The sequence below is a fragment of the Cyrtonyx montezumae genome, unplaced genomic scaffold (genome assembly GCF_038088225.1).
Source record: "Cyrtonyx montezumae isolate F1298 unplaced genomic scaffold, pur_monq_1.0 scaffold_2, whole genome shotgun sequence".
NCBI lineage: Eukaryota > Metazoa > Chordata > Aves > Galliformes > Odontophoridae > Cyrtonyx > Cyrtonyx montezumae.
The window spans coordinates 39,558,304-39,580,477 of NW_027071936.1; the positions used below are offsets into that span (position 1 = coordinate 39,558,304).

A 22,174-nucleotide genomic window follows, 5' to 3' on the forward strand; every position below is an offset into this window, starting at 1 on the left:
AATATACTCTTAACAATATAAAGGTCTCTGAGATATTTCACGCTCTAATATGAACCAAACAGATGTTAGTACTTCTCTCAAAGAAAACTGAGAAAATAGACCTCCATCAGTTTGTAACTTGACAGTCAGGAGCTTGGGAGTGAGGTCAGCTTACATTAGGGAAGATAGACGCATTGAGAGAAATAAAACAAGGCAGGTATTTAGTTCCAGGCATATATCGAGTGTGTTAGCTTAAATATTTCATATGATTTAAAGACTAAAAAAATTTTCATTACTTTTGAACAGTGTATATACTCTAATCTGATTGTTTTTGAGGTTGAATCAACATGTGCCTTCAATATATTGATGCTCTGCTTGTGCGGTTCCATATCCTGCCAGGTTCTATTACGCATACAAAGTCAGAATGTGTCTCTCACAGAGAAAACACACTCAAGTTTGGTACCCTTTCCCCCTCCCCCCCACTCTTAATGAATCCTGTAATGTCTTCCAGTTTTTAGCTGGCCATGTGTAGCATATTAGGTAAACGTCATTCTTTAGATGAGTGCACCTTTCTGTTTTCACAGAGTACTGGCAGTCTCAAATAGTACATCCTGCAATAGTGAGGGATTCAGATAAGAATTTCTGTGATAAGACTCATAGTTTCTGATGTCAAAAATTAAGTAATTGTACAACTTGTTTATTTTGTGATATGTCTTCCAAATTCTTTTTAGGAATATATTGAGTTTTATCTTAATATGTAAACTTTATTAGTAATATTTTAGAAATCCTGTTCTTTTCAAAGCCTGCTAAGTGTTTTGACTGCTGGTGAAGTATCTACAGGGTGGACATCTGATCATCTGGGAACAGCTGCTAGTTGGTGAAACAACTTCAGCTTGCTTCCATCACACTTTCTCTCACAAGTCCATCATGCTTTCTCATGCTTCTCTACTATACCAAGATGTGCTTTTGCATCCCTTTTACTCTCATTAGAAACTTGTAGGGAGAGGGCAGGCTTAATCTTTAACTGTACAGGTGATTGCCATTAATTGCAGTGAAATGCTCAAATGAGACTGAGCTTTAATTTTTTTTTTTTTTTTTTTTTTTTTTTTTTTTAGAATTTAATTGGAAGGACTTACTCTCTAAGGTGCTGTTGTTCTGGACAGCAATTGCTGGATCCTGTTTTATTAATGTGTCACTAGTTGAGCTTTAACTCTATGCACTCTTTTCCCCATCACTTTACAAAAATAAAATTAATATATATATGTATCCCCGGTTACTCAGAGATGTGGTGGATGCCCCATTTCTGGAGATTTTCAAGGCATGAATGGATCAGGCCCTGGGCAACCTGATCTAGGTGTGCATGTCCCTGTTCATTGCAGAGGAGTTGGAACAGATGACACTTAAAGGTCCTTTCCAACTCTAAGGGTTCTATGATTCTAAGGAAATCTTTTCCTGATAAATCAATACAGTGGATGCACCCCCCAAAATAAAGTTATGAATAGGATTAGATTTCTTTTCATTACTAAAAAAAACCAACAAAAACAAATGTTTAACACTGATTCATCCTTCTTTAAAGCACTGGAATGCTTTTTTGCAGGCTGTAGAACGAGAATAAACCTTGGCAGAAAGAAAAAAAAAAACAACAAAACTCCTCAAAGTGTGCATTTGGGGTCAGAATTGTGATACACCTGACCTATTTTGGAGCTTGTTGTCATGAAGCGTACTGAGCCTCTCTGTGAAGTTTGGACAGTAACAGCCTAGGATACTAAATGGAGCTTGAAAATCACTTGCACATGTGGAACAGTATGTACTTAAACTGGCTTTCCAGAGGTGAAAGGCCAGAATATTCCCTGCTGCATGGCCTGACTTCTATTTCAAAACACATGGGTATATGGGAAATCTCCTCATAATAAATGTTAGCAATTTTACAATGATTCCCAAAGCTGCAAGATATGATTGTTTATGTACAGTTTGAAGTCATTTCTAATTGTACTGCCAAGGAACAGGAATAGTTAATAACTTGGATCCTGATTCATATCAACTTTCTTTTGCAGATGTTTGATAAACCGTCTTTATGTTTTCCTGGCAAAGGAGAAATCCTTTTCCATGCTCTTAATCATATGACAGGCAACTCTAGTGTTCTTCTTATGCATCTAGCATGGAGGAGTGGGTTTCTGGTGATGTACTCCTGTGCCAGGCATTAGCTGGGAAATGTGAGGTGGAAAGTGGCTTTCCTACGGCTCATCCCCATGTGCATCTCTCTGCTGGTCAGGTACTGAGTAAAGGATGCATTTTTTTTTGTCTGCAGACTCAATAAGTTGGGTATATGCTCTCTTTTACTTCTTTTCTACCAGAAGCTTCTTAAAAAGTGGGGAGTAGGTGCATTAGAGCCTTTTAAAGTCTATGTTAAGGATGTGGTCTAAACAAAAATAAGTGGAAAGTAAATTTCTGCAATCATAATATATTTCAGAATTCTATTTCATGAACACCTAAGCAAGTTGAAAGAAACTGTAATTTTCTGTTTTAAAAGACTTGTTTCGCTAATCACAGATGTGCTTGTTTTGAGTTTTCACCTTGCCTGAAATTTATGCACTGATTTTCCTTCTTTACCTTTTTTATAAAAGGCAAAGTAGGAATTGGAGGCTTGTATAAAATAATGTGGTTGGTGTGATTCTGTTTTTTCAAAGAAAATCTAAAGAGCGTTTTCAATTGATTGAGATGCTTACAACACACAAAGGTATTGAAGTCCTGCTTGGCTTTGTTTTGGGAACTTCTCTGCAAATTAACAGATGCACGTTGAATTTCCATCTATGTTTTTATGATTCCCACTAGCATACTGGTTACCTGAAGTGTTACTTCCATTGCAGTATTTCTACTGTGCCTTCTTCTATGTTATTGGAGTTAGATATTGTTGTGACTTGAGACAAAATTTCTTGTCCTTTATTGGTTTATATGTGAACCTAACGTAATGTCAACACATACTGTAGTTATGATTCTTAGCCAAAAAGTAAGTTGCAAAAGACTTCTCAATTTTCATGCCTAATTATTGTGCTTCTCCAATTTCATGCCTTATTATTTTTATGAGAACTGAATGTTTTCTGCAGGGATTTTGTATAAGAAAAGTACTTTGTCCTTCTGTGTTGAAAGCCAGCAAAAGTTATGGTGGAGAATCCTAAAGACTAGAACTGGAACACAACTCTTTAAGTTGCTGTTTTTTCTTTTTGAGTCATTCAGTTATTGGTAGTTCTGCTCCCTTTAATAGCTAGGATCAAACGTCACCTCCAAGTTTGGCAAGCTAATCCCTTATTAGGTTTAAAGTTAAAGCCCATTTTGGCACTGGGAATTGAAAGAGCTAATTCCAGAAGAGTAAAGTTGGAATGAAGTTAGTAAGGCTGAGTGCCAGCACAGCAGATCAGTCCAGAATGCTTCATAAATTAACATGCTGACTCTTAGATATATAATCTTCTACACAGCATAAAGTAGCTGTTAAACAACTATTTGATGTGCTTGCCATTAAGCATTACTTGAACAAATAATGCATAAAAATTGTTAGATTTCTGAAAACTCATTATATATATTATAAAGCTACATTCAAGAAAACAGTTAAAATTCTTTATTAGTTGTGTAATGACACATATCTACAAGAACTGTAACGTAATTCTTCAGACACCCCAGTTCTGGCCTCACTTTTTCCAGAGGAAAGCTTATCATAGTTATTAAAGGGATGGTGAAGAGATATACTTGGATCAAGAGACTTATCTCCTGTTCTTCCCACACTGTAGGTTCAAAAAAATGAGTTTCTACTAATTTGTTTGTAGTGGCTGCTGGCTGTTCTTACTGGAACTGAGTTTCTCTGACAACATGCACATGGACCTGTCATTTGTTCTGTATACTTCTGATGACCATATGTTGTGGCTTTGCCTGTGGACCCTGGTAGAAGTGGAAGAGGCTGCTTTTTGGAGGCCTTATTACTTCTTGTCTGAGACTCTTTGCAATAGTTGGGGTAGAAATTAAGGATCTTGAGAGGGCAGTGACTGCAGAGCAACAGCTATCATGGTGATATTCCTGGGTGCATGAGCTGAAAACTGGAGGGATGCTTGCATTTGTGTAGGGAAAAATCCATTTACTGGTGCTTTTGGGATACTAATGGTAGTTAAGTGCATGTGTTTTCTTGTGCTGCGTTACATGACCCATATAAAGCATTAACAGTGCGCTGAAACTTGCAGGCTATGTGGCTCTTTTTGAACCAAGTGAGGTCATAAAGAACAGGGAGACAGCAAAGGCGATGGAGAGAAAATTAATTCTTCTAAAGGAGTATGTTGGAAATTCATTAGATAGTAATTAGCAGAACTTGAAGATCCTTAGCAGCTGCTGGATGCTAGCATTTCAGTTTTTACCCAGTCACCATCCTGCTGAGTACATATCACCAATGTGTTGCTTTTATTTTAAATGTGTACTTTGTCATTGTCGCCCTGTTTGTAAGTCATTGTATGTGACATCATATTCAGAGACTAAAGTGGGGATGATATGCTGTGGTATGATGTCCCTGCTATGGTAATTTATAGGAATATATGTTGTAATTTTAAAATGTGATCTTTTAAGTAGAGTGATTACAGGCCTGCAAGATTAGCCTTCTTCTGTTCCTTCAATAAACAAGCTTTGAAAGCAAATTAGAGGAAGAAAGATTTTTTTTTTTAATGTGGAGATTACTTGTGCTGCTACTAGAGAGGGAGCTAACCTTATTCTGCAGCATGTGATGCGACCAAAATTCCAGAGAATTTTGAAGGTTCAGGGCTCTAGGAACAGATCTATAGTGTAATTTGTCTTGACTAGGGAAATCACTCAGGCAGGAGGTGGTAGCAGTATTTGTCTAAGAAAATATGTTTTTTGAAGAGATTAGCACACTTACTAAAAATAAAAAGATATTTCACGCAGTAACAACTAAAGGAAATCTTGCTATTCTTGGAGTGTTGAAGTTTCTGCCAACTATCATAAGGATCAAAAATATGAGCGTGTGTGTACATGCATCTCTCCCTGTGGAAATGTGTCATTGTATGTTTTCCCCCTTCTAGAATTTTTTTTTGTCAGTAAAAGTTTGTAACTTGAAAAAGATTTGAATTGAAGTGTCAAACAAAGGAGTCACTTCTTGGTAAAGAAGAAAATGTCTGTACTGGTATGATTATGATTTGTACTTTGTGCCTAGCCTAAGCCTTGATGAAGTGATTTTTAAATCAGTTTTTTTTTTTCTTTTGTTATTTATAATTTAAGTGTTATGTCACTTCTGACATTAAGAATGCCCTCTATTGTAAATAATGGGTTCATTGAAAAAGCAAACAAACAAAAACCAACCAAACAAACAAAAAGCCCAATTCTGAAGTATCTTTATGCAAGAGAAGTAAGGTAGGAAGCTACACTGGCCGTCCTGACTAGGGCTCCTCAGTTCTTTTGAAGTTTCTCTTCATTCTTTTCATTTCTGTTTGTGGTCTCCCATGAGATGATACTTCATATGCTAACTAATTATGGGATCATGGGTGCACACAACAACACAGTTTTTTGTGGCCTGAGTACCAAACCTTCTGAATGTTTTCTCTAAGAATCAGGCATCAAAAATCTGTAATGTACAATTGTTATCTGATGTTCCGTAAACTACTGTATCTTGTATCTATTTTTCTTTTGCTGTGTGGCTTGAGTTTGGCATTATAGAAGTAGTTGCTAAGGGAGAGTTGGCCGTATTTACTGGATCATGAGAAACAGCAACAGCTGAAAGACAAATATGGTGTTCTGTTTTAAGTATAAGGTGGGACAAGAGCCAGAGATCAGCAGCTTCAGATTGTAGCTGGCCACAAAGCTGGATCCTAGAATCTTGATGTACACTGTAGTTACTCAGGCTTAATACTTAAACTTAGCTTATACTTAGCTATTTTCCTAGTTGTAATTTCAGTTTCTTTCTGCTAATTAAAAGGGCATAATCAGCTTTTCAACAACCACTAATTAGTTGCTTAACAGCAAAATCAAATACTGAATAAAAGTAATTAATTATGCATTTCACACTTTTTACTTTTTTTCACCTGATTGCACTTTTTCTTTCCTTTTATTCAGTGAATGTAGGAGTAAACGTATGGTGGGAAAATGTTAGAAAAAGCTGTAAATACTGTGAAAGAATCTAAGGTCAGTGTAGGCAAAAACTCAAATTAACTATGACAAATTTAACTATGAGGAAGTCTTTATTAACAAGTAATTACTGCATCTGAAATAGAAACTGTCAGGTAGAATATGCACAAATACAGTCTCAAATCAATATTTAAGCATTAAATTTTGCTTTACTCTAGTACATGGGGAGTTAATACTCACATATATAGCTGGGAACTTTATTTCCTGAAGTTGTCTGGTAGTATAGAAATTCAGGCCAGAAATTGAGGGTAATCTATCCATAGGGATGACCCTCAAGGAAAACTCCCTCTGCACATTGTGAAGACAGGTAAATCAGTTTATAGAGGAAGTCATTTGGACTGGGAGTAAATCTTTTTTATGATCCATACCATTCCTCTCTACCTCCCATCCTCAATAAAAAAAAATCAAAGTTCAAAACAAGCAAAAAAAAGTCAGAAACATACAGAAAAGTGCACCTGAAGACTAGATTTTCCTTTTGTCTGCCCATCACACTTTAGCAATTTCTGTTTTGCCCTGTCAGAATCTCAAAAACAACTTATTGAAGTCTCCTTATATGAGAATGTCAGGATTTAACTTGGGATCTTCAAACCAATACTAATGGTGCTGTGTAAGCTGTTGGGCAGCATAGATTTCTGGCGGGATGCAGGAGGCATCTTCTATCTGTGAATGTTCTGAGTTTTAGGTGATGATGACCAGGAGGGCCACAAAGGTGATTGGAGGGCAGGAGCACCTTCCCTACGAGGACAGGCTGAGAGAGTTGGGGCTTTTCAGCATGGAGGGGAGAAGGCTCTAAGGAGACCTCATAGCTGCCTTCCAGCACCTGAAAGAGGCCTACAGGAGAGCTGGGGAAGGACTTTTCATAAGGGCATGCATCAATGGGATGAGGGGAAATGGCTTTAAACTGGAAGAGTGTAGATTTAGACTGGATATTAGGAGCAAACTCTTTTACTGTGAGGGTAATGAGACACTGGAACTGGTTGCCCAGTGAGATTGTGGGTGCACCCTCCCTGGCCTTCAGAACCAGGCTGGATGGGACTTGGAACAACCTGGTCTAGTAGGAAGCGTCCCTGCCTCTGTAGCAGAGGAGCTGAAACTAGATGATCTTAGAATGGTTTGGGTTGCAAGGGACCTTTATGATTTTATGAAGTTGATGGTTTGACCGGATAATCTTGAATCTTCCCCATGCTCGCTGCAGGTAATGCTTTTGGGAAACATCTAGATAAGGTGGTGCATGAGACAGAGGGTAAGTCCTTGAATGCAATAAAACAGATTTTTAGTGTTTTTCAGTTGTAGAGTGTCACCTTCTATACCTTGCTGTCTTTCCTTCAGTGAGCCTCTTGGGGTTGACAGGAAAAGAATGAGTGTGAAACAGGAGGGAAAAGTAAGAGCCCCATAAAGCATATGGAGAGGATCTATAAATAGTGCACAGAGCTTTCCACTGGCATGCAAGTGTTGCCTTCTACTACCTCAGACATTCTGACGCATTAATTTATTCTCTTCCTTGGTTTAAGAGGGGGAAGGGCTGATTCTCACCTGTTCGAATATTTCCAGTTACATGTAGAAAACACCTATCTATAACAGATGAATCAGTAGTAGTGTAAGAAAAGCCTTTCGCAGCTCCTGCGCCAGCCAGTGTTTGTACATGTTTCACGTTACAGCTGCCAGTGTTAACCCTCACCCTGGAGTGGGAAGCACTAGCTGGGCCCTTATGTGCTCTAGATTTATCTGGTACATGGCAGTAGCAGTGCAGTGACCCACTTAGAATGACGTTTGTGCTACTCATACTGTTGTCTGCAGTGCTGGTTTCACTGTGTGCTTCCTTGTCTCAGTGGAAAGGGAAAATCGTGATACAGGTTTGATTACTCTTTTAGCACTTATGCAACTCCTTGATAGCAGCCCTGCGGAGAAAGACCTGGGGGTCCTGGTGGGCAAGAAGCTGGACATGAGCCAGCAGTGTGCATTTGCAGCCCAAAATGTCAGCTATATCCTGGGCTGCATTAAAAAAGGGGTAGCCAGCAGGGAGAGGGAGGTGATTGTCCCCCTCTACTCAGCTCTTGTGAGGCCCCATCTGGAGTATTGTGTCCAGGCCTGGGGCCCCCAGCACAAGAAGGACACAGAGCTCTTAGTGGCCATCTTCTGGACCTGTTCTAAGATGATTAGAAGGCTGGAGCACCTCTTCTATGAGGAAAGGTTGAGGGCTTGTTTAGCTTGAAGAAGGCTCCAGGGAGACCTCATTGTAGCTTTCCAAAACTTGAAGAAAGCATATAAACAGGAGGGAGAACAACTGTCTACGTGCACTGATAGTTATAGGACAAGGGGGAATTGTTCTTAACTGGTTAAATGGTTTAAAAAAAAAGGGAGATTAGGGTTAGGTGTTAGGAGGCAGTTTTTCACTCAGAGGGTGGTCGTGCAGTGGAACAGGTTGCCCAGAGAGGTTGTGGATGCCCCATCCTTGAAGATGTTCAAGACAAGGCTGGATGTGGCTCTGGGCAGCCTGGTCTAGTGGCTGTCGACTCTGCCCATGGCAGGGGGCTTGAAAGTAGATGATCGTTGAGGTCCTTTTCAACCCAGGCCATTCTATGATTCTATGCTTGTACCAAGTTTTGAAGTGAACTAAAATGGAGTAGAGTCGTTTTAAGATGTCCATAGAAGTGTTAAAGGACTTGGTAGTTAAATAGGAACCTACTATTCAAATTGTCTGGAGCTAGAGCAAGGCATATGGAGTGGGCCCAAGGGAGTACAGGACCCTCTCATAAAGTGAGATGAGAGCATAAGACAAAAGTTTATTCTCCTTTTAACAGGAGAAATGTCAAAAATCACTGTGTGCAACTGTCTGGTATCTCTTCACTGGAAACAGAATTACGTTATTCTTGGGTTATTTTAAAAATTGATTTTTTTTTTCCTGATGGGTGGAAAATGTAGGGGGATTACTGTCCTATGCATGAATGTGGGTGTGAAATAAGGGCCTCAGAGTTTATTTGTGTTGGCAGCAAGAAATGTAAATGGTTGAGACCAGAGTATCTGTTCTGAGGATGAACCTAGCAACGCGTCTCTGGTTGTCAGACAACACTTGTTTTTTCCGTATGGAGCTGCTTGTGATGTAATGCCATTGTGCAGTGGAACCCTCTGCATCAGATCTGCAATTAGACATGACATCACTGCTGCAGCTGCTCAGTCGTACAGTTCTTTCAGTAAGAAGGCTTTCTACTTTTCTGGTAGACTAAATAGTGTGATAGCATGTTGCTCCTCTATGACTCCTGAAGAAAAAGAAGTTAAATATAATACTAGGAGGCAAAACTCTGTAATGATTTATATATGGCATTCACATTGAAGCAAATGAAACAGGACTTGGGAATTATAGATTCTGAGCTGCTAAAAAATTAAGTTGCACAGTGTTACCAACCAATAGGATGAAAACAAAAATTATACTTGCAGTGCTGTTCAAGCTCTTTGCTGGTTTTGTCACTGCACATTAACCTAAAAACTTCTGTTAGTCTTTCTCCCTCTCAGAGGGGCAAAATTATGTGAATAAGAGCTGCATGTCACCAGCATAACTTTCTTTGATCTGGCAGTATCTGAGTCAGGGATGTGCAAGCAGAAATTCATTATTCTGTTTCCCTTTCAATGGATTTTACTGTATTCTTGGTAGGCAAATAGAATAATATTTGTAGTTTTCAAATGAATAAATTGATGGGAATACTAGATACCACAAAGCAATTTTGGCTAGGAGTTAAGTTTTAAACTTGTGATAGCAGGGGTGGATGAAACAAAAAGGCACTTTTTGCATCTGGTCAAATGGCTGTGTGATGTAGGTTACCTGAGGAGTTGCAGAAGAAAGCCTAAAGCATCCCCTGCTTACTGGGAACAGACCAGGAGCTCCTTTCTGCATGTTGGTGTGGGAACTTCCAGGTTCTGTAAAACATTGCATCTGATTGATCTTTGTTAGCTGTAACAAGGGATTATGCTGTGTAGACAAATCTGAAAGGGCCAGCAGTTCAGTTTTTAATGTGCTGTTGCAGATTTGGTGGCATGTGCAATTGATTTCAGGTGAATGTACCAGCTAGACCCTAGAGAAGGTTACCTACTATTGGCTGTGCTGTGCAGTGGAGGCAGTTGAAGTGTTTTCTGATCTCGGCCCACTCTCGTACTTTTTGATACGATCAAAAACCAGCCCAAAACAGACATTCAATTGCTTCAGTGTTTCTCTCTTGTGCAGTCTTCTTTTTAAGCTAACATGCAGAATGTATTAACAATACAGTCCATGAGGCAAATTCAGGATCTACTGACTTCAATGGAGTTTGCTGTTAACTGAAGCAAAGCCAGGGTTTTCCTTACAGCGTTTATAGTTACATGGTGAATGTACTTAGTGCAATGACCTGAGGTCTTTCTAGGGCTGCTTACTTCATAATTCTAGCTTCCCATTAGCTCGTGCATTGCTTTTTGGAATCTACAGGAAGCACCTTGTGTTCCTGACACTGTTGTGTTCAGCAGCAGCTAAAAGGCAGCTGGTAAATACCAGGCATTGCAGAATGAGAACGTACTTGGCTTTGGCACGGGCAACAGAATGTTAAAACTGCTGGGGTGACCCTTAGCTTTGGGATATAGTGTTACCTTGAAAAGCTCATGCCTCCGTGTCCCTGGTTGATTGGTGTTTTTTGGGGCTGCTTGGTTTTGTTTTGTAGCGGCCGTTGCCTCTCATGCAGGTGATGAACAGCAGGTGGACAGCTTGCCAAAGGGTAGGCAGCAGAATCTACTGCTTCTTGGGGAAGCTCTAGTTGCATGACTTTTGGATCTGAGATGCAGTGCAACTGTGCAATGAATTTAGTTTTGGGAACACTGTAACAGACTTTTCTCAGCCTGCCAGTATAGCCATCATGTGATGGCATTAAAAGAAAATCCTAATAGAAATTAAGATCCATGCTACAGTAAGATAAAGGGAAATAGGTTTGCTGTACCGTTCTCTAGAAAAATTTGAGGTCCTTTCTAGAAGAAATCCTTGTATTAAACTGACTGGCATCAAATTCTGCAGTTCTCTCTTCTCAGTTTATCTTTATTTCTGGTTAAAGATATGGCACCTTCCAGTCCTGTGCGTTCCCCTTCATGAATTTACAAGAGAGTATACAAGAATTTTAGAAGAAAGCTAAAAAAGTCCTTCAGTCTGTTACTTAAATAGTGTAGGAGGAATTTCAACAGATCTTCCTATTTCAATACGTTTTGTTTACCTGAACATAACTTGTACCTTTTGATGTCCTCCAGTTTTATGTTTCTGGTCACCCTACAATGCTTTTTGACTAAAACATTGGCACTGCAGTTTTTCCTGGTGTCAATAACTTGCAGTTCTTACAGTTCTTTACAATTTTTTCTTCCCTTTTGCAATTAGCAAAGAGAATTCAGACCCTTAACCATTCAGAATATCTCTACGTGTTGTTTAGAAATCCTTAGCCGTGTAGCTGCTTTTTTTTTTCTTTTTCTTTTTTTCTTTTCCCTGGGGGTCAGCCTGCTTTTGTTCTTCTTGCCTTACTTAATTTTAGGTTAATTTCTACTGGAAAAAAATAAATAAATCTTAAAGCATGGCTTTGGAAGCAACTTAATAGTTCTCATAGGTCCCTGGTGCAAAGCGGTACCCCACTGAGGGCCCAGATGCCACACATTTCACACAGACAGCAAACAGGAGGGCAAACCACACATGTGCTTGTATAATCAGCCATTAGTTTATAGAGCTGTAGCAAGAGACGTGTGCTGGGTTTAAGCTAACTTAGTGCTGTACGGGCATGTTTACCTCAGAGACAGCATTGCTGCCTAAATTAGGCCTTGTCCAAACTGAAATAACTCCCAGCAGCCTGTTTATGCTGACAAAGGAGCTTATTTGTTGGCATTTTAACAGCCCAGCTATTATAAAGACAAAGCTGTGCAAGTCAGAAATAGATTGTGTCGGAATGCTGCACTCTTCAGCAGTAAGAGTGCAGCACAGTGTGTCTGGGAGGTGTCATTCTGGCAGTGGAGGCCAGTGAGGGATGGAAGAGCAGAACCAGGGAGCCCCAAGGCACCAGGAGTAACTGCTTGGGGAAAGAAGGCTGCTCCCTGTGTGCTCTGTTTCCTGTGGGTTTGGGTTTTCTTTGAACAGCAAGCTGCTTTTTGCCAGACTGAGGCATTAACAGGGGATAACAGTGCTGCAGGTAGAGTCCCAAGCATGTGATACTCCCTCCCAGGCCTGTATTTTCCTTAAATTTTATTTCTACACTGTCACTCTCTCTTTTCCTTTTGTTTAAGGAAAGAATTAGGTGTAGAACTTTTGTGAGATACAAAAGGCTTCAGTAATGTATCTTTGTGCTTCAGGAGCAAAGGCCAGCTCTGGCAACAGAAAAATTACCTTGTGTTAGTACTGTCAGTGCAGAAAGTCCAGAGAGTTGCTTTTGGATTCCAGATTTTTAGGGATGACACTGACATGGACAGTGTTCACAATACTGGTTGCCTATTTACAGCTTGTGTATGCTTGATGGTAGAATAAAATATCTGTAAGAACAAAATTGATTATACTTGTGTATAAAAGTTAAAGAGCTTTGTAGCCCTTGAATAGTAGGTTACATGTATTTTGAGAAATGATGGGGAAAACACTTGTGTACTCCAAGCAAAATTTATTAGAAGTCTATTCAAGAGAAAAACCACAGAGACCTTTTGCTTGTAGGAATTCAGTCAGTTACCTGAAAGCCAGGTATGAAAAACCTGTATTTTTCTAAAATCAGATACAGAGTAGAAACAGTACTTTTTAAATATCACAGGCAACAGATATTTAAGTCTTCAATCATAAATGGCATCAAAGATAGGAATTAATCTCACAGCAAAGCTACATGCAGATCTAGTTTAAAATTGAAAGCCTTTGAAATATAAAGCTTTTGCCATGAAATCTGCAATAATAAAGGTATGCCGCACAAAGATGTTTCTTTACCTTTGTCTTAATGACATTTCTCAGTAATAAAGACATATGTACATTTTGATTTGGCTGGTAAACCATATTTTAATTAATAAAATTTTGCATAAAATGCTATCTTACAGAATTGCACTATTCGGATGTGCTTATGGTAAATAGAGCATGTAAAGCAAAATGCATTGAAATGTTCTGTATGTAAAGAGGGCAAAAATCAAATAAGAAACTTAATTTTTTTTAAATCGACAACCAAATGGCTCTGTACAAAAAAGCAAACTTATATACAAAATGCTACAGAGACTAAATACATGTTGATGATTTTCAGTCCTTTACCCATGAGAAATGCAGTAAAAGCTTTTGCCATCTATAAGGTGCCAAAGAAAACAAATCTGACTTGGAAAAAAAAAAGTTAATTTTTTTTTTCGTGAAGTCATAGTCATTATCATCCTGTGCCTTAATTTCATATGCTATTTATGCTTACATTTGCACATGGAGAATATCTGTTTCAAATCCTTGATTCATTCAGGAAAAAAAAACCCAAAAACTCTATAAAATGCATCAATTTTAATACTTGTGATTTTTTTTTTAATGTACTAAATTCCTAAAAAATAAAAATAAAAATGTGTAATTCAGGTTTTGTTAACATACACATATATACAAATATATGTATGTGTGTGTATATCTATTGTGAAATAAATCAGTACATGATACTTGTGAATATTTTTAAGGTGGCTATGTTAGAGGAAAAAAATCCTTTGCACTACCACTGTTTACTTTCTGCTTCTTAAAATGCCTGTGGTACATAAAAACATCAACCTCTCAGATTTCATGTTGCTGACTATTACAACATTTTTATTAGAACCATTTAATGTCATATGATCAGCAGCTTGTTATTGTCTATGCTTATATCATTGTCTGTCTCTTCATTAAATCCTGTTTCCCAAGGTTTTATACCTCTTGCACTTCTTACCTTTGAACAGAAAACGCTGCAGCTTCAATAGGGGTTAAAAGGGTTTAGCAAATATCATTGCACCATCAGAACACTTGCAGTTCCTCCATTTTTTCACTATGCTTGCTTGAGATTTTACAGTCACTGTGCAAAAGTTACAACATACAAGTGCAGGCAAAAAACCTATATTATAATTTGTCATTGTAAACCAGTACAATAGGCAAACCTGTGATACAGCAAAGTGAAAGCAACAAATGCTGCCAAGCTAATAAGAATGTGGAAACTCAACTCAAAAACACTTTTTTTCTTTTTAAATAGTAAACAGCAACTTCCCCTCTGTTGTACATGCATGCTGAAAAATTGTAGTTTACCATCAAACTTCATGAGAGTACCACAAATTTCTCATACAGGAAGAGTTTGTCCCTCTCCTCGAAACCCCCCCACCTGCCCTGGCATTTCTTCTGGGTACCTCTCATCAGGCTTTCCCTATTGTGTTTCGAATAAAAAGACTTGAAAGCAGGGAGTACTTTTATGTTGGGAGGATTCCTCTTGTTTCAGAAAAGCTTAGTTATTCACACGGTAGTCGTTGCTGTAATACTGCTGGAACAGTTTGGCAGATGGGATGGGATGAGGATGAACTGGATGGCCTCTATTTGAGACTGAAAGCAAGAAAACGGAAGGCCAGCGTAGCATGTTTTCTAGCAGCTTTATGCAGATATGTTGCAGAAATGCAGCGTAAGTAAGAATGAAAAAAATTCACAGCCTCTTGACATAGTTTCCAGGGAAAGTACCAAAGAATTTGGTTCTTCTTGAAGTTCCTGAAATTAGAAGCAATAGATGAAAGATGGCAATAAGAGCAGGAAAATCACTATGAAAGCATGTCCTTTTAATTTTTTTTATTTTAATTTTTCACAAATGCATCTACTGTTCTTTACATTCAGTTAAGTTATTTTGAATTTCACTTGCGAGTTGTGAATTTTAACAAACTATAAATGCAGGAAGGAAGAAGCAAATAGAGGCATATTTGATTGAATTGTATAGTTCAATTAAAATCTCTGCTAAATCTAATGTGCTGAAATTTTGACTTGGTATATAGAAATCATTTAACTTAATCAGCATCACTTGTTTGTAGTTAATTTGGATTTTTGAAATGCTAAGGACCAGTAAGATGATAAAGAATTTAGCCACTGTGTGCATGAGGGTTTATGCAATGATTTAGCCACCTTATTTAGACCTAAGCATCTGTTTGTTCAGTAGTAATCCATTTTCACAAATAGTCAGTTCTGTAGCAGTACTCATGTAAGTTTTTTCTGAAGAGTAATACACAGTGTGAGAATGACAACAGTGCTGTACAACATATTAGAAGCACGAGTCAATTCCCAAGTACGGAAGTGAATAATTACCTATAAACTACAGAGGATTTTGGTGAGGCTTTCCCCTGTTAAAGCCATGTTCAGTTTTATTATAATGAATGCCAAAGATTGATTAATTTGTAAGACACCAAACAAACAGGGCAGCAGAGGTCAGTAATAAAGAATATATGATAAAGCAAGCAATTAAAACATACCCACAAACCATCCATCATCACATTTTTCCATCACATCAATGACATCTCCCTCTCTGAGCTCCAATTCATCTTCGTTCCTAGGAGTATAGTTATATAGAGCCTGAAACCTTAAATAGGACAAATGTTGCATTTTAAAAAGAAGAGTTCTTTGCACCTTTGTACAAGAAGCTGGTTTAAACATTAACTCATAAGTGATGCTCCCTTCAAGCATAGAGGAAAAGGGTTTATTTTGCATGCTGGAAGATATCAAGGCTAGTACCCAGTTTTATCTAAAAGAATGGGGCAGTGAAGACTGGGGCCACAGGACGAGGCTGTTGCCATAGTGTTGGTTAAAACACAATTCTGATTAAGTACTATTTTATAGTTGAGTCACCAAAGCAGAGAATGTAATTTCTTAGAGGGAGGGTGTAGTCTGCACTAACCTCTTAACCCCCGTGAGCAGCACTGAAGACCGTGCTTTTGCTTTGCTGATCCTGCTGTCCTCACACTGCCATGGCAGAGCCACTGCGTGCTGTACAAACACGGCCCCCACTCTGTGGTGTGGTGCAGGTGTGGAAGAGAGCAGCTCACATATGCTACTTCTGAAAGCTGGGACTGCCCCAGGCTGCTTTTTAGCACCTGCTAAGAGAGAGCTGGCACCTGGGAGCTCTGCCTATAGAAAAGGTCCCTACCTCTATGGGAAGGAGGGCAGTAATTGCTGTGTGGAAATAACAATAACCTTTTCCATCATTAAAACTGCCTATGCTACGTCAGTGTCATTCACGAGTCATCACTGCTGGGGTGGGTTTTTTAAGTTGTCCTTTTATGTGTTAGCTAAGTAGCAAGCAACTGCAAGAAGCAAAGGTAACCGTAACTGAAACCTGAGGTAGTGCCCTGAACCTCAAGTACTGAGCAGGAGCAGCTGCTGGGTTCAGGCCTCTCCTCAGGCAGCTTCCTCATGCTGGTGGGACAGCCTGTGCTAGCCTGGGCTTTTCCTCTGTTGTGTAAATCTAGGAAGAGGGCAAAATGTGACCCAGATACCTACGGGGCTGAAATAGGTGGTTTTCCAAATGATTTCTGTCTTAAAGGAAGAGGAGATAGGCTGGCAAAAATGTGTGAAAGGGAGAAAACATTTGTGAAGAGAGCCTGAGAGAAAGATGTGCAGAGGTAGTGGAGGGGAAAAGAAACAAATTGAGCTGGTAAAATGAGAAGGAATAAGTTCCAAAGTGGGCACCTCCTAAGAGGTAGATCACAAGTTAGCATATGCATTTGTACCTCTTGCCTTCAATGTGCCTGACTGTCTCAGCAGCCTTGGGGTTGGACAGGTACCAAAACAGATTAAAATGTGAGAAGTGCTAGGGAAAAAGCAGGCACAAAAAACTGCACAGTGACTTCCTTCAGAAGGAAGAAGCTAAAAGGGGGGAGAACAGTAGGACAGTCACATATGAAAGAAGGTTAAGCACCCCAACTCTGTTTGATAATGGTTGGGAACAAGGTTAGGCGGAAGAACTTTAGTTCTTAAAAAAAAAAACACAAAGTAAAAAAGTCTTTCTGAGAGCAAGGGAACATCAGAATCCTATCAGATTGAATCCTATCAGATTGAATCCTATCAGATTGAATCCTATCAGATTGAATCCTATCAGATTGAATCCTATCAGATTGAATCCGAGACATAATGACAGAAATTCAAGCAGCGTTCAGACGCTGTCTTACTTTTTTCCCTGTCTTGTTTCCTTCCCCTCTGCCAGGGGCTTCAGATTAAAGGATGTGAGGTGGATAATTGCAAAGAGCTATGAGACTACTATATTTGTTGTTTTTAATTTCTCATCTTCTTTTATTTGAATTTCTTGGAACTTGTAATGGAGAGCTGAAGGTGCTGAGCCAGGCAGCTCATGGGAAGATTGCTGCCCCACGGGTTTGGAACCTGTCTGTTTTTCTAAATGCCTATGCACAGCAGGGGCTGTCTGCATGTAAAGGAGCAGGGTACAACTGCTGAAAAAAAGGAAGGGAAATTATCTTTATTGGAGGAAGGGAAGAAGAGCAACAGTGTGAAGTTTTAGTCAGTGAACTGATGCTAAGGGGGGGAAAAAATGGACATCATGGTGATGATTGATTGTTTAAAGAGTTTTGAAATGAAAATTGAGTTATCTCTCCCTTTGACGCATTGCAGAGAACGTTTCCATTAGCTCTGCGGCATTCATGTGAAGGTTTTTCCATAGTGTAAATTTGACCTATTTCAGTAAAAAAAAAAAAAAAAAAAAAAATCCTGCTCCTAAGGTCCCATTTGAAAACCATACGCACTAACAGGGCTAGGCTTGATGGAGTGATTGTCTTCTTGAATAAGCCACACTTACTTTGGGTGCAATGCCAAAAGTTCTCCAGTGATTTGGCAAAACAGGAGACAGTTCCAGGAAAAAATAATTTTTCACCTTTTTTTCTCATGACTGGCAGTTATCTCCTCAAATGGAAAAGTCTGAGTTTTGTATTTTAATGACACTAACAAAATGGAACAGGACAATCATTTAACAATTACCCTTGGTAATTTGCCTAGCAAACATGTTGCTTAACAATCTGTGGGGTGGGGTGCAGGGGGGGGGGGGGGGGGAGGGAGGTAAATAAGCATCAGTCATTCTTCTTTTAATTCCAGGAAAGCAGAGCTATAATGGTATTCCAAAACTGATTAAATGCAGGTTCTGAAGACAAAGGAGCTGGAGATGTAGTGTGTCATGAACAAGACTTAAACTGATACAGTTATAAAAACTTCCCAGTTAGCATTCTTTGTACTTGAGAAATCTAATCTTAGTAATTTCTAGCTAACCCATTTTCATAATTCTTTTTGTAGTCACTTCATTCTCTTTTTCACTAATTTTGCTTGGAATTCCTTTTGTTAGTAGTTTCTTAAATAGGAAAGATGACTACAATTTACGACACTGACAAAATGCATATTTGAGACAATATATGTTTGACAGTTTAAATAGATTTGTTCTTTTAGGATTGAGTAACTTTAGTCATGCGCTACTAAAACTACATTGAAGATGGGTGCTTCAGTATGCTTAGCCATCCCACACAGAGCTTGAGAAAAAATGGTTTAGTTGAGATTGAAAGCAAAATGTCCAATACTTATTATACATTATTTGTGGTCCTGTTATCATTTGATAACTGTTCCTCTCTTTTCTTTTGCCATTTCTTCAGCTAAGCTGCTGAACGTTTTTAGATGTTAAGCCTTAATTGCAGTTAGGAGAATTCATCTAGCTCCAAAGCTCTCTTATGCTAGAGGAAAAAAATGAGAAATTGAAACAATCTTGCACTGAACTTGCATTTTAAGAGCACCAAAATAATTTTACAGGTTTAATCTTTATTGCTTACACTGTAAAAATACAACTTGAAATCTAGTTTTTCAGAGGCTTCCTTGTATCTAACTTCATGTGGATTACACAGAAGCATGTTTCTGTGTTCCCGTGATTAATATTATCAAGTTATTTTTTTCTCTGAATTCACTTTCAGAATGGTTTCTGACTAATTTGCGTGGTCAGTAAAGCAGATGAGTTGAATTCATGTAAAGGCTTTAACTGGTATTCTATTAGGATGGAACAATGGAGGCAATAAGAATAGTAAAAACAAACAAACAAAAAAACAGCTCAAACAAGTCAAACCTTACAATATTATTATCCTTTTGTAGATTAAATGATAGAGAACATTAAGTTGGCAAGTCTGAGCTTGATGTAAATTATATGACTAAAACTTTGTCCTTTGGGACTGTGTTGGATATCTTCCTACATCATGTGGTTATCTGTAAGTTTACGAAATCTCTTCAAAGCTGTACTTGGTAGATGAACAAATTATTTGAGAATGTGCTGGCTGTTGCTTAAACGTTAGGTTTGCTTTAGTAGACAAGAAGTATACTTACGGTTCCCCCCCACTGTGTATGTTTTCATGAGCAAGCACAGGGCGCTGTGGCTGAAATGAAATGATTTGAAATGTAATAAAGATTTATAGTCTAAGATCCAAGTAGTTGGATAGGCATATGATGCATAGTTGCTTCAGATTTCATATTCTACTTTGTTTAAAACATGCCCCCTCCCCCCCTGCTCCCCGCAACCTCACAATAAATTCTTAAGAGACATGGCAAGCAATAGAGTCTTGGCACGTTTAGAAAACTGATTTTTGGAGAGGACAAGATCAAAACTAAAACAAAACTGAATTTCATCAAGTCTGTTTATGGCATAGTAGGAAGTTGGAACAGAACTTCGCTGCCTCATCACAGCAAAACAGAAATAGCATTAGAAAAATTAGATGCAAGTGATGAACTATATTATACATTATTTGAAGTATATTTTTAGTTAAGTGAAACAAAACCTCATACACTGAATTGCAGAATTTAGACCATCCGTAGACAAAAGAACAATCCAATTTACATTACACACAGTACTGACTTGGCAGGCATAACATGCCATGCTTTAATTCTGTTCCAGCTCAAGGGGCAGCACAAAGCCATGCAGGCTGTTGGGAGTCCAAGAACATTAAGAATTTTTGAAAGAGTGTACGTAATTGTTTGAAAATAACAACAATTCTACTTTAAGATGAAAAAAATAGTATGTATTTCCAGTGCAAATCTTTATGAAAAGAGTTACTTTTTGGTCTTAAATCGCACACCACTAATATCCAATAAGTCTGCACATGATGGGAATGAACGATATGAACCCCCAGTGGAAACCTGCTTAGGAAGATATTGATTTAACACAGTACAGCATGGCCCTAGCCAGAAACAGTGGAGGAGCAGCTGCTTGGAAGAGTATTGGTGTGAGCAGCACTGATTGAGGATGCCCTGTAGTGATGAAGAGACTGACAGCTTGATATAACTGTAGGAACTATCACCATCTGGGGAGTGTGGGTGTCAAGCACAGCTTATAGCACTTTCTTTTGTGAATTGAGTAGGTTGTAATCTGATCTTGGAGCCATAGGGTTTCTGTTAGTGGTTCACACTTCTCTTTCCCATATTTGGCTATTCCAGTTCATCCTGCTTCAATTTTCTCTATGATGATGCAGTCTTCCACAGGAGAAGGTAACTAACCTGCAGTCGAATAAATTGAAAAACTTTTTTCTTTTCACCATCTCCAGATGAAATCAAAGGAGTTAATTTATTTTCACTGTGATTATGTATTTACATGCGGAAAATACTAGGACATTTTCTTTATCTTTACAGTCTGTAGGGTGTAAATTTTAAAAGGTACTTAAAGATGCTGCCAGGTGGATAACAAAGCTTATTCATGAAGATGAGAGCTAGGTAGGAAAAAGGTTTTGAAAGGCCAGAAAGGTCTGTTTATATTCTTTGATCCTCTATTCTCCATCATGTTCCTCTCTTCTATTTGTGTATTAGGAAATTATTGCTGCAGCATCCAACAACAAAGATTGCAAATTAGACATCCCAGTTCTTCATAAACTTCCTTCAACAGCTGAAATGCTGAACAAAATAAGAACATATCATTGGGCAGGTTGCTTAATGTCTGCATTGCAGCCTTGAGTTTATCTTACTTATGAACCTGATGTAAGCTGAATGGCAAAAGATTGTCAGAGATTGCAGGAGAATTCAACTGAAGTTACAGATTTTTCTTGCAAACAGTACAAATGATTTTAATGCTTTGAATACATGCTACGCCACAAAGAAATTAGGTAGATTTTCTGTGTATGATTCAATACTAACATGTTTTACTGTTAGTTAACTATTGCAGAAACAGATGATGGTGAGAGAAGATTTTCAGCTTGCCTACTATAGAGGAAGCTTTGGCAGAGTAAGATGTGGGGAAATTAAATGCTATATCTGAACAGGGGAGCTTGGAGCTCTCTCTATTTGAATGTGATCTTTTACATTACCTTCTATATTAATTGAGCTTACTTTAAGAAGCTTTTCCCCCATTTTCTTCCTCTAAGTTTTGATTTCTTTATACTGTGGCATTGGCTATAACATAACTGTTTCAAGTTCTGGCTATATTGAGGAGATAACATGAAATTTATCACCCTAAATGCTAAGTTAGTTTTCACTCTAAAGATGTAGGATTCCAGCTATAGCTCGGTTCCCTACAGAATCCTTTTTCCTTGGTAAATAGTAGTAGGGCCTAACCTCAAAAAGGTTAGGAAGTCTGTAGTCAAGAGAGGATTTCTAGTGGTATACTTGACCTTCGTGCATGACTGATGTGTCCTTGCCAGTAATAGTTCTGTATAATTCTGAATGTGTAAATGTGTTCTTGTGGATTTGGAATTAAATTCATAAGTGCAATAAATATTGACCAATACAGTCATTTTGAATGCTGATTGCATGTAATTTATTTGGATTAACAAGCAAAATTAAAATAGGTCTTGATCTCTTTATTTTGTGGATATAATTATTCATTTTACTATGGAGTTTCTCTGAGATGGGGCTAGTCCAGTGCTATAAGATTCCTGGTCTGAATCATCTCTGTTCAGAGATGGAGAATGTACTGCATCCTTGTGCCTTGCTGCAAACAAGGGTCCTCCCAAAAAGCTAAGACTCTGAAAATTAAACTAACCTGCATATTTTAAATTGAAAATTTGAAAAGGAAATACCCAGAAAGAAGATGATCCAAAT

At 38.4% G+C, this 22,174-nt stretch overlaps 1 protein-coding gene across 4 annotated transcripts in view; it reads right to left on the reverse strand.

Annotated features, from left to right (window-relative positions):
- Positions 1-12,765: 12,765 nt before the first annotated feature.
- The window catches only part of SORBS2 (sorbin and SH3 domain containing 2), a 144,930-nt gene continuing 135,521 nt past the window's right edge, over positions 12,766-22,174 (reverse strand). For all 4 annotated transcript variants that reach the window (XM_065736943.1, XM_065736946.1, XM_065736941.1 and 1 more), the window contains 3 exons: positions 19,478-19,527; positions 15,592-15,698; positions 12,766-14,842 (listed from right to left, as the gene is read on the reverse strand). In XM_065736943.1, coding sequence (XP_065593015.1) covers positions 14,781-14,842; positions 15,592-15,698; positions 19,478-19,527 — 219 coding nt within the window. In that variant the 3' untranslated portion in view covers positions 12,766-14,780. The remainder of the gene's footprint in view (positions 14,843-15,591; positions 15,699-19,477; positions 19,528-22,174) is intronic.